The sequence below is a fragment of the Lissotriton helveticus genome, chromosome 1_1 (genome assembly GCF_964261635.1).
Source record: "Lissotriton helveticus chromosome 1_1, aLisHel1.1, whole genome shotgun sequence".
Taxonomy (NCBI): Eukaryota; Metazoa; Chordata; class Amphibia; order Caudata; family Salamandridae; genus Lissotriton; species Lissotriton helveticus.
The window spans coordinates 25,624,567-25,636,685 of record NC_136057.1 but is presented as its reverse complement, the minus strand read 5'-3'; the positions used below and the strand labels follow the sequence as shown (position 1 = coordinate 25,636,685).

The window sequence follows — 12,119 nt, the reverse complement described above, 5'->3', positions numbered from 1 at the left end:
GTGGCTGTTATCTATGCAGGTTTTGAGTCTTTAAGACTGACCTCTGACTCCACGAAAAGCCTGGCTGGGATTCTAGAAGAGACTCCTTCTGATGCATCCGAAAGTCTCGCCGCCTTTACACCACTCGACCTGGCTACTGTGGAAGGACTTCTCGATGGCCTCAAATCGGGCTCACCCCTGGATGCTGCGCCTCCTGCAGCTCTTAAACAGGTTTCAGGGACGGTGTGCCCTGTTATTATGCAGGTCATTAATTCATCCCTGGAATCAGGTGTGGTACCCCCTATCTGAAAGATGGCGAAAGTGAAAGCCCTCCTAAAAATAAATAACTTGGACCCAGAAGATCTAGCTAATTATAGACCCATTTCGTTGCTACCGGGCCTGAGTAAGATTGCTGAAAAATACGTCAACCAGATCCTCTCCTAATTCGTTGAGACCTCGGGCGCCCTCCATTCCTCTCAGACGGGATTTAGAGCCAAACAGGGTACGGAGACTGCCCTGGTGGCGGTGGTGGAGGCGACTAGGAGTATTGTGGATGCCGGGGGCTGCGCTGCGGTGGTCCTGTTGGACCTCAGCACAGCCTTCGACACTGTTAATCACCCACTTCTGCTTCAGCGCCTCCATCAGGCAGGGATCTCAGGAATGGCCCTTAAATGGCTCCAGTCCTTTCTGGCGGAGAGATTTTTCTCCGTTTTTGAGGAGGAGGTATCATCCGACCAACTGCAACTTTGTCACGGCGTTCCCCAGGGCTCCTCTCTCAGTCCAACCTTATTTAACATCTACATGAGTCCTTTGGCTGAGGTGGTGCTTCCCTGAGGAAATCAGCTTATCACCTACGCCGATGACACGCAGTTGGTCGTCTCTCTGGCAAGAGATGACGCCGGAGATCATGGGAGTAACAACTTGACCCCCTATCTCACAAAGGTTTTGGAGTGAATGACGACGTCATTTTTAAAGCTAAACGGGGCAAAAACTGACATCATGCTCCTGGGGTATAAAGCTCCCATTAACCTCGACCCATGGTGGCCGCAGTGTCTGGGCCCCCCTCCCACCCCAAAGACCCAAATAAAGAGTCTGGGGGTCTGGCTAGATACCACCTTGGGGTTTCAGGTTCAGGCCAAGAAGGTGGCGGCGACTTGTTATGGACTGCTTAGGGTCCTTAGGAAAGTCCTGTCCCTCTACCTTTTGAGGCCAGACGCTTGCTGGTCCAGTCACTGATTTTATCGCGTCTGGATTATGCAAATGCCGTTTATCTGGGAGCTTCAGTTGGCTCTATCCAGATTCTCCAATCAGTACAAAACTGTGCAGCTCGGCTGCTTATGAATCTTCCCAGATGCTGTTCGGCAAAGGCGGCACTTCGGTCACTTCACTGGCTTCCGATCCAGGAAAGGATCTTGTTTAAAACATTCTGTATGGCGCATAAGTCTATAAGTAATGTTGGTCCTACCATCCTCCAGCCCTTGTTTCGCCGGCATCATGCCTCGAGATCCTTGAGATCTAATCAGCAAAATCTGCTTGTGGTACCCAGGGTGAAGCGAGCCCGCATGGGTGGCCTCCAGCTTTCCTTCCATGTAGCCAAGGGCTGGAACAAACTCCCTGATAACATCAGGCTGGAAACGTCAGGCTGGAAACGAACCATCTCGTATTCAGGAAGCGTTTGAAGACATTTCTGTTTCACTGAGTTTCTTCTTCTGTCCATGGTCTTGCAGCGCTGGGATGCCTCAGGGTAGCCATGCGCTATATAAGAGCGTACTCATTCATTCATTCATAGAGGCAAATCCTGGGCAGTGACTGTAAAAATTCAGGGCAAAGGGTCTAAATTCAGGGCAAAAGGTCACTTTTACAGACCCATCTCAGGAACAGGGATGTAAAAGTAAGTAAATACACAGCTGATTCAAATACAATCAAAGTAGGTTGATGTTCTTTAGTTTGTAGAATACTGTGTTGTACAAACATCCACATGTTACTGCACCTATTTAAAGCTTTAAAACTGGCAAACATATTGAATCTAAGCTGACATAAGGGACCATTGTCTCACAAATATGTTCCTTTACCATGGATGGTAATACCAGAAGCAGTGCTCTGTGGAGGAACGTGGACATCCAGCTCATAGGCACGTAGTAGTAATCGAGACGGAAAGGGAGAGAAATGTAGGCTGGGGGAGTGTGGTGTTGGTGTGTCTGTTCTGCTTGGTACACCAATAGATGCATTTTGGATGGACGGTGGGCCCAGATTTCTCCCACGGTGGAAGTGTATTGATTGCATTCCTGTAGCTGGAAAGTGGAGACCCAGACACTGAAGTGAGGGAGGATAAAGACAGGACCACCCTTAGAAATTAAAGGAGCCGCTGATTAGATTTACCTGAGAAGTGCCAGTTGGTGGCTGACAGGGGAAAGAGACGAGTCAGCACATTCAGTTGTTAAACGTGAGGAAGTTCCTAGTCAGGGCTCGCGTTTTTGTCCGTCGCTAGCTGCTATTGCAAGAAAGCGGCGAACAGCCAGGCTGTGAGCTTCACATTTCATTGTGCTCATGTTTTAGATACGCCTGCTTGGAGCCAGGATGCTCGGTATCTGCTATCAGAGCAATCCCTTTGCATAAAATGTTTTGCAGACAAACACATAGATTTGAAAGGGGACCACCCCAAACCAGTTCTTGGACCTAAAACAGTCTTCCCACATCCTGTGCATGGAAAATGACAAAGAAAGTTAAAGCCAAATCACCCCACATTTTTCCTGTGCTACATTCTATTTGCTGAATGAAGGGAATGCTCCACAGACTACTTGAAGAGCTGCTGTGAGTCCAGGACTGGTGTCTTCATGAAATCAGATCTTCCCATCCAAAGCAGCCATCTAGCCATCCATCCATGGATCAACATTTTCTCCATTTAGTCAAACATCCTCCATCCATCAATCCATCCACTTACCCACCCATACATTCATCCATCAGTCAATCCATTCATCGATCCATCCATCTCAAGCAAAAACAGAAATGTTCGAGGCATGTGGGCTGCTGAATTCATATCTATAGCATAGATCGCCGCCTAGTGTTGGGTCCGGATGATTGCACATTGTTGTCCTGGAAGAGTCTTCGAAGTATCACGAGATAGGTGGCTCCTCCACTGGACTACAGTGCGCCTGGGCATCGACTCCATCCCCAGATTGTTTTTTTCCGCCATTGGGTTCGGATGCATATTTGATCACTCAAGTTCGGAATCGATAGAAACTTTCTTTTCGGCCCTAAGGCCTTTCCTATAGCGTCGGTATTGTCTTGCGTTCGGTGCCCAGCTCTGTTCCGGCTCAGTTCCTAAGTCTGACATCCAGAGGAGTCGCGTGGCTCTTCGGTGCTCGAGGCCCAGTCAACGCAACCAGCCTTATTCGACGACACATCATGGAACGGAGCCCGTTCAAAAGATGCCCCGTGTGCATCTCGAAGTATCCCCACATCGATGTCCACCCGGTGTGCAACAAGTGCCTGTCGCCGGATCACGATGAAGCCAACTGTATGGCTTGTTCTCGTTTTTGCTCCAAGAAGACGATTCGACTTCGGTGCGTGGTGCGCCAGGAGCCCCAGCAGATGGCCCCTGACCCGGTGAACATCTTCGAGGGAGAAGAAGCAGACGAGCAGGCAGATCCGGAGCCGATTTCAACTCCAGCGGCAGTGATCGACTCCGACTACGACGCAGACGTCGAAATGCTCGATACAGAAGAAGTCGTGGACGAGGTAGGAGACGACAATGAGGCCTATGGGGCCACGGAAGATAGCTCAGGCGAAGAGCTATGCCCCGTTCGGACAATAGCTAAGGCTCAGGTCGAGGGATCGCCACATGGCCTTACCCAAGATCTTGCACCTAGATCCACGGTCTCGCCTCCGGGCCCGGCTACGGACGCTTCTACGGAGCCGCCATTAGTCAAATCGAAAGTAAAAGCTTCGGTCTCGACAAAACCGAAAGTGATAGAGGCGCCGTCGAAGCACAAAGCGACTGTCGCCTTGGTCGGCTCCACGTCTTCAGACCTGTCTGTGCAGACGAAGCCAAAGAAGGTTGTCGAACCGGTGAAGTCGCTCAAGGGCGTCGAGCCGAAGACGGGGGCACCGAAACAGCTTGCCAAGGCCGCCGACCCGAAGCCGTCGGCGCCTAAGGCCGTCGACACAGACAAAGGAATCGGGGCTCCAAAAGCTGTCGATCCTGCACGTCTGCCGGACAAGGCCAAAAGGACTGTTGCCCTCGAGTCTGCACATGGTGGTGGCCCGAAAACACCTGTCGGGTCGACGAAACCGTCCGCATCCTTCACGAAGCAGGTGTCGGACTCGTTGCAGCGCATCAAGGACAAGGCTTCCGCGGTCAATCCAAAGGATACTTCCACCCCGAAGCCTGCCGCACAAGTCGACGGCGTCGATTCAGTTCACGCTGCCGCCCAAAGTGGCGCCGAAGGCGTTCGCGCCCAGGACAGTCGTCGAGGCGGCCACAAAGGTGTCCACGGGACCGAAGCCTCCCCCTGCAGTTGTAGGCACAAAGCTTCGACAACCCCTACTGGAGGAGCAGTCGGAACAATTTATCGACGCCGACACCGGTAAACTTTCCATCTACAAGCGAAAGTTCACACCGGCACAGCCTATGGAATCCTACACTATTCCTGTAAAGATGAAAAAGGCTTCCACGGATTCCCCAGTTCTTGTTGAACTAATTAATCCTCGTGCTCAGGACACTGCTCCACTCTCGCCCACTTACTCGGATGTGGAGGCTGGGGAAGGTGACTATGATGAATACAGCTACCCTGCCGACACTGATCCTGAAGATCACCAGGACACATGGCCAGATGCTGCGGACCCAGGGGATCCGCAAACTGCCCAGGACACTCAAGTGTATACTGCCAAAACATCCCCTACTGAGGATTCTGCGGCATTTAATGCGCTTATTGAGAGGGCAGCCAAGAATCATGACGTCCAGCTCCATGCTGACCCTATTGAAGAGGACTTTCTGTTTGATACCTTTTCCACCACTGAAAAGAGTGTCAAAACGCTGCCTATGCTGAAGGGTGTCTTGAAACATGCTGCAGACATTTTTAAAGAACCCACACGTGCCAGGGTTATAAACCCCAGAATTGAAAAAAAGTACAGGCCGGCACCTGGAGACCCTACCTACATCAAGGGCCAGTTGCCGTTGGACTCTCTAGTTGTTTCTAATGCCCGGAAGAGGGCGAATTCACAAACCACTGGTGATGCTCCTCCCCCTGACAAGGAATCTAACGTGCTGGAGGCATCAGGGAAGAGGGTGGCGGCTCAAGCGGCCAATATCTGGCATATTTCAAACACTCAGGCACTCCTGGCCAGATATGACAGGGCACACTATGATACACTTCAGACCCTGTTACAACACTTGCCAGATGAATATAAGGAGGCAGCAGAGATGCTCATACAGGAAGGAAAACTCATCTCAAATGCTTCTATTAAGTGTGCACTGGACGCAGCAGACACCGCGGCGAGGGCCATTAACACAAGTGTAATGTTGCGGCGTCAGGCCTGGCTCAGAATCTCCGGGTTCAAGCCGGAGATACAAACCACCATCCTAAATCAGCCTGTAAACCCTGATCACTTATTTGGACCTGAGGTGGACACCACCCTGGAAAAAATCAAAAAAGACACTGAGACTGCAAAGTCTATGGGGGCTCTCCAGTCCCAGCAGTTCAGGGGTAGTACTTTTCGTCGCTCAGGCAATAGAGGTGTTTCCAGAGGCCAGATGTCCCAGCAAACACAGTACACTAAAAGTGGTGCTCAAACCTCATACAACAAACAGAGTAGAGGTGGCTATCGCGGAAACAGCGCCAAGGGCAGAGGTAGTGGAAACAACAACTCCCGGTCCTCCGCCACCAACAAACAGTGACGCCTTGTCACTGCCCCCCGACCATACAACACCTGTCGGGGGGAGACTCCAACAGTTCCTGTCAGTCTGGAAATCCATCACCACAGACAGGTGGGTCAGAAAGCTTATCCAGTACGGTTATTGTCTGGAGTTAACATCCACTCCACCCAACATACCCCCAAAACACCGTCCTATGTCCACAGAGCATTTGCACTTATTGCAGCAGGAGGTACTCGTCATGCTGCAAAAAGGGGCAATCGAGCTCGTACCACTGGAACAAAGAGGCTCGGGAGTGTACTCCCTGTACTTCTTGATCCCAAAGAAAGACCGGTCCCTACGACCCATACTGGACCTCAGGCCCCTAAACCAGTACATTCTCTCAGAACACTTTCATATGCTCACGCTGCAGCAGGTTCTTCCGTTGCTCAATCAAGGGGATTTCCTCGCAACATTAGATCTAAAAGATGCATATTTTCACATTCCACTACATCCATCACACAGAAAATACCTCAGATTCACCATTCAGAATCAGCATTACCAATTCAAAGTCCTCCCTTTCGGAGTGACCACAGCGCCCAGGGTGTTCACAAAGTGCCTGGCGACAGTGGCTGCGCACCTCAGGAGACAAAACGTTCACGTCTACCCTTTATCTAGACGACTGGCTTGTCCAAGCAAAGTCGGCCCAGCAGTGCGCTGCCAACATGTCCCACACCATTCAGCTTCTTCACGGTCTGGGATTCTCACTGAATTATCCAAAGTCACACCTTCAGCCAGCCCATGTGCGGCAGTATCTGGGCGCGACAATAGATACTCTGGCGGCCACAGCACAGCCAAATTCTGTGAGGATCAACAGCATTCAATTGCTGATACAGAAATTCAGACCGCAACACTCGCTTCCAGCACGAGTGTTCATGCAGTTGATAGGCCTCCTGCATCTTCATAGTCCCGCACGCGAGACTACATATGCGTCCGCTTCAAGAGTGCTTAGCACGTCAGTGGAATCAGGCTCACGGACAGTTAAAGGACCTAGTATTGGTGAGCGGTCGGGCATACAACTCTCTGCATTGGTGGAATCCACACAACCTTTGCAAGGGCCGACCGTTCCAGGAACCTGTTCCACAGATCATCCTGACGACGGACGCTTCTCTCCAGTGATGGGGAGCTCATGTACTCCACTACACAGTGCAGGGACTATGGACAACGCAGCAGAAGAAGTTGCACATCAACCACCTAGAGCTGATGGCAATCTTCATGGCAATGAAAGCATTCAAGGTACATCTGTGCAACAAAGTCGTGTTGATCGGGACGGACAACATGACAGCCATGTACTACATTCAGAAACAGGGAGGTACGCACTCTCCACAGTTGTCTCATCTGGCTCAGAGCATGTGGAAGTGGGCCATTCAGAGGAACATCTTCCTTATGGCGGAACACCTCCCGGGCAAGGACAATCAGATGGCGGATCTGCTCAGCAGGTACAGCCACCAAATGCACGAGTGGGAGATACACCCATCAGTACTCCACCCGTACTTCAGCAGTGGGGTCATCCAGAGATAGACCTGTTCGCCACACGGGAAAACGTCAAATGCCAAAGCTTTGCCGCCAGGTTCCCACACCCACAGTCGCAGGGCAATGCAATATGGATGAACTGGTCAGGCAGATTTGCGTACGCTTTTCCCCCAGCACCTCTGATACCGCTGGTGGCACGAAAGTTAAAGCAACACTCGATGACGCTCATCCTGGTTGCTCCAACGTGGGCACGCCAACCATGGTACACCACGTTTCTAGAACTTTCCGTGGTACCGCATCAAAGGCTGCACCTCACACCCAGACTTTTGACGCAGAGCCATGGCAACGTTCAGCACCCAGATCCGCAACAGCTCAACCTGGCGATCTGGCTACCTGAGGTCTTAGAGTTTGGCTACCTCAACTTGCCTCCTGACTGCATGGATATCATACGGGAGGCAAGAAAGCCCACCACCAGAGCATGCTACACAGCTAAATGGAAGCGGTTTGTCATTTATTGCATGGCCCACGACATCAACCCACTAGATGCGTCTACGCACGACATCATTTGTTATCTGTTGCATCTTTACAAATGCAATCTGGCATATGCTTCCATTCGAATACATTTGTCCGCCATAGCGGCTTATCTCCAAAACAGGCAGCATCTCTCCCTTTTCCGAGTGCCTGCCATTAAAGCTTTTCTGGAAGGGCTCAAATGAGTCATTCCTCCCAGGACCCCACCTGCTCCTGAATGGAATCTTAATGTGGTACTCACCCGACTAATGGGTCCACCTTTTGAGCCTCTACATTCATGCGAGATTCAGTTCTTAACATGGAAAGTGGCTTTCCTCATAGCCATTACGTCGCTGCGACGTGTTAGTGAGCTCCAGGCGCTCACTGTACAAGAGCCATTCATGCAAATTCACTCCAACCGGGTGGTGCTGCGCACTAACCCTAAATTTCTTTCAAAGGTGGGTTCACAGTTCCATGTCAATCAGACTATTGAACTGCCTGTGTTCTTCCAAAATCCTGAGACCGTGGCTGAAAGAATGCTCCACACTCTTGACGTCAAAAGGGCTTTGATGTACTACATTGATAGGACCAAAGATTTTAGGAAGATGAAACAACTCTTCGTTGCCTTTTCCACACAACACAAGGGCAACCCCATTTCCAAAGCAGGTATAGCCCGGTGGATCGTCAAGTGTATTCAAATTTGCTATCAAAAGGCTAAGCGCACTTTGACGATCCCCCCAAGAGCCCACTCCACCCGCAAGTTGGGGGCCTCCATGGCTTTCCTTGGAAATATCCCTTTAGAAGACATTTGTAGAGCAGCCACATGGTCTACCCCACACACATTTACTAAACACTACTGTGTAGATGTGCACTCCAAGCAGCTGTAGGGCAGGCTGTTCTAAAAACGCTTTTTCAAACGTCTGCAGCTGGCACAGGCGGCTGCCGCTAATGGAGGGACTGCTATATATTCTATTCTATAGATATGAATTCAGCAGCCCACATGCCTCGAACTGAATATGCTACTTACCAGTATGCATCTGTTCTTGGCATGTAGGGCTGCTGACATTGATATCGCCCGCCCTCCTCCCCGGCGCCTTTAGCGGCTGCAGAATTTACACTTACTCTTAGCATGGCCATCGCTCACACTGTTACACTCCATCTTCGCCACAATGGCTAAAAACAATCTGGGGATGGAGTCGATGCCCATGCGCACTGTAGTCCAGGGGAGGAGCCACCTATCTCGTGATACTTCGAAGACTCTTCCAGGACAACAATGTGCAATCATCCGGACCCAAAACTAGGCGGCGATCTATGCAATAGATATGAATGTCAGCAGCCCTACATGCCAAGAACAGATGCATACTGGTAAGTAGCATATTCAATCAAAATAGTATTATAACATGCTAAACATTAAGCCTGGATAGTGAACTCCGCTCCGCACCCAGAGTTTTTACACGCTCGCCAACGGTAAGTTGGTGAGCGCAAGTGTGGAAAAACGCTAGACCACTTTCCTGTGAGATTTCTCAAGCGGCAGTCGTGGATGGTCTCTACCACTCACGTTGGGAAACCTTCCTTTCGCGTTGAGGAAGCTGCCGCTCGAGTAGAATTTCTACTTGAGAGGCAGAAAGAAGCAGTGCCCTCTTGCATTGAGCGAGATGTCATTCACTCTGATTTTACAGCGCGGGACAAACACCCGGCACTATAAATCAGTGCGGATGGCATGAGGTAACCCACTCCGCTGCTCGCGGAACTAAGCGTAGCTTGGTGTCGTTTTTTTTTGTCACTTCTCGGAGTTCTGATAGGCGGAACTCCGCAAACTCTGCCCAGGCTTACTAAATATAAATGAGATTTGCTATGTGCTTTAAAAGCTTAGTGCAATTTACATGAGTGAAAAACAGTGAAAATAAAAATAAAAAATTGAAAAGCATACTAATAAAAAAGGAAGAAAGAAGTTTGGGTAACAGACTAGAAATTTTCAAATTGTATTCGGCTGAAAATATCTTTTTGTTCCCTTTGGTTTCAATTAACAGGAGGTGCAGAATTTTTTTCTTTGTTGCAATGAATTGGGTAAAGTCAGGTGCCTTGGCTAAAGTTCTTGGCTTCGCCTGACTGACAAGGTATGATGAAATCTTATCCCGACCTGAGTCAAAGCAATGACATAAATGTGTTTGGAGGTGTAAGTGCAAAGGCACATGTGGTGTCTGGAGTTAGGTATGTTTCGAGGTGCTGTAGAGGCATGTTCATCATTGTGTCGCTGCATGTGCAACGGGGGTGGGTGGGTGTTTGTGTGTGTGAATATTGGCGTATTATCTACATGGCAAAGCTAGTCTGGCTTAAACCGAACAAAGAGAAAGCATTGCTATCTTGCAATGGTAGTACCACACCTGGGCAGTGTTCACTTTGTTTAAAATCAATAAAAACCGTCCCCAGAAGCACTAACCAGAAACGCCAGAGATGCTTATTAGCCTCTTATGTGGGCGGGCTACAAGAACAGCAAGACAAACAAGACTGCTGCAAGGCCTGCTAATTATTTAAATGTAAAATAATGAAGCACTGACAGAAGGCCTCGCATCCTGTTTTAGGTCAAGCCTAGGCAGCGCATGTGCTGTCTCTTCAAGACATGCTGTATTCACTCTGTGGGCTTACAACCCACAGTGGAAAAATGCAATCCTCTTGGGAATATCTGAGGTCTGTTCATCTCTATGGGGTCGAGGTCGACAGAGGGTACTTCGGTAAATCATAACAGGAAAAATATTGATGTTAAAACAAATATCTCTCGTATTAACACTGGTGCCACACATTATGTGACAAACTGCTGAAGAGGACACGGCAGTCTTTGCAGAGCATTCCAATGCCAACTGTACCCATTTGTTTAATCCCATCGCGGTGGTGGATGTAGCGATTATGACAGGGTGGGGACAGAATAAGGAGCTCTCAAGCAAACAGGTGCCAGGGACAGGTTGTTCCAGTAAGAGGGTACAAAAAAAGCAGGCATGGGAATGGAGTGGGGGTGGTCAGGGAGAACAGTGCCCGGCCTCCTTGCCCCCTGCCCCCATCCCCTCCACACTGCTTTGGCCACTTCTTTCGTAAAACCTGATGATTGCCATTGAATTCATTGCGATTGTCACCCAGGTGTAAATTAAATAGTGCTGTTCACACAGTGAATTCACCTAGAACCAGGATTCCCAGATTCATGTGACTTGCAAAAGATGACAACCTAAGGAAACTGCAGTCCAATCTACCCCACTCCAAACGCCCCCAACCATTCTGTGTTATTGTCTTCTGCTGTGATGGCCCCGTATGGAATAACATATGATTTTGATCTTACTCTAAACCTCCAATGGTCCTCTTGTCCTGTAGAGGGGTGAGGGGGACCCTAGATGATGCACGTCTGTAGCCCACTATTTCCCCATCTACACTCCTTCAGCATGGGCCGGGCATAGACAGGCAGCGCCCGCTTGTTATGAGCTGCACAGCATGTCCTCATCTTTCCTTCCTGTCCTTACCTGCAGGTGAACATTGGATTGATCGTCTTCGTCCTTCTGGCCTTCATCCACCCGGTGAACGTGTTCCTGGAGTGCCGGCGGCGGGAGCGGGCTATGGTGGGTGCAGCAGACAATACACCTACTGTGACGGTGGCAACAAGGACTGACCTGGAAGACAACGGTTTGGCAATCTGAGCCTCACCTGTGCTAGGAGTGCACAGCTGGCCATCAACGAACCTCTGTGCTGGGCGGCGGTCCCAGGATCTGGGGTGCAGTCCAGATGCTGCATCTCAGTTTTAAGCTTATTGGACTCTGAGCAGGTCTGAGCCCCAACTGCTGCACTGGAGCTGGTGGGCATTGCCAACTCTAGGGGACATTTAAAGTCATAAATTAAAATGCTTTTTTTAGTTAGAATTTCAATTTATTCCTCAACTCTTTTCCACTGTATGTTTCTCTGACCCCGTTGTTTTTTATTTTATTTTTCGCTTGTTTTTACTAATTGTTTCTTTTTCCGTGCTATTTATTTAGTCTTTTCTCGCTTGCTATTGTTGCTTTTTAGCTACCGAGCTTCTCTTCAGTCTTCATTCATCTAAAAAAAAAAATTATTTTTTAAACTAAACTCCATTTTTAGGTCGAGCCTAGCGGCAGTGCTCATGCACTGGTCGCTCTGCGAGGCATGCTGTAGTAAAGTATGCTGTGGAAGCCTCGCCCACTCTCCGCCCATGTTTGTCATTGGCTGGTGTCATTGTCCTTGGTAAATG

General features: G+C 49.6%; 1 protein-coding gene across 7 annotated transcripts in view; it reads left to right on the top strand.

Moving 5' to 3' along the window:
* LOC144816669 (equilibrative nucleobase transporter 1-like) overlaps positions 1-11,772 on the top strand; it is a 475,323-nt gene extending 463,551 nt beyond the window's left edge. For all 7 annotated transcript variants that reach the window (XM_078674312.1, XM_078674302.1, XM_078674332.1 and 4 more), the window contains one exon: positions 11,386-11,772. In XM_078674312.1, coding sequence (XP_078530438.1) covers positions 11,386-11,553 — 168 coding nt within the window. In that variant the 3' untranslated portion in view covers positions 11,554-11,772. The remainder of the gene's footprint in view (positions 1-11,385) is intronic.
* Positions 11,773-12,119: the final 347 nt, after the last annotated feature.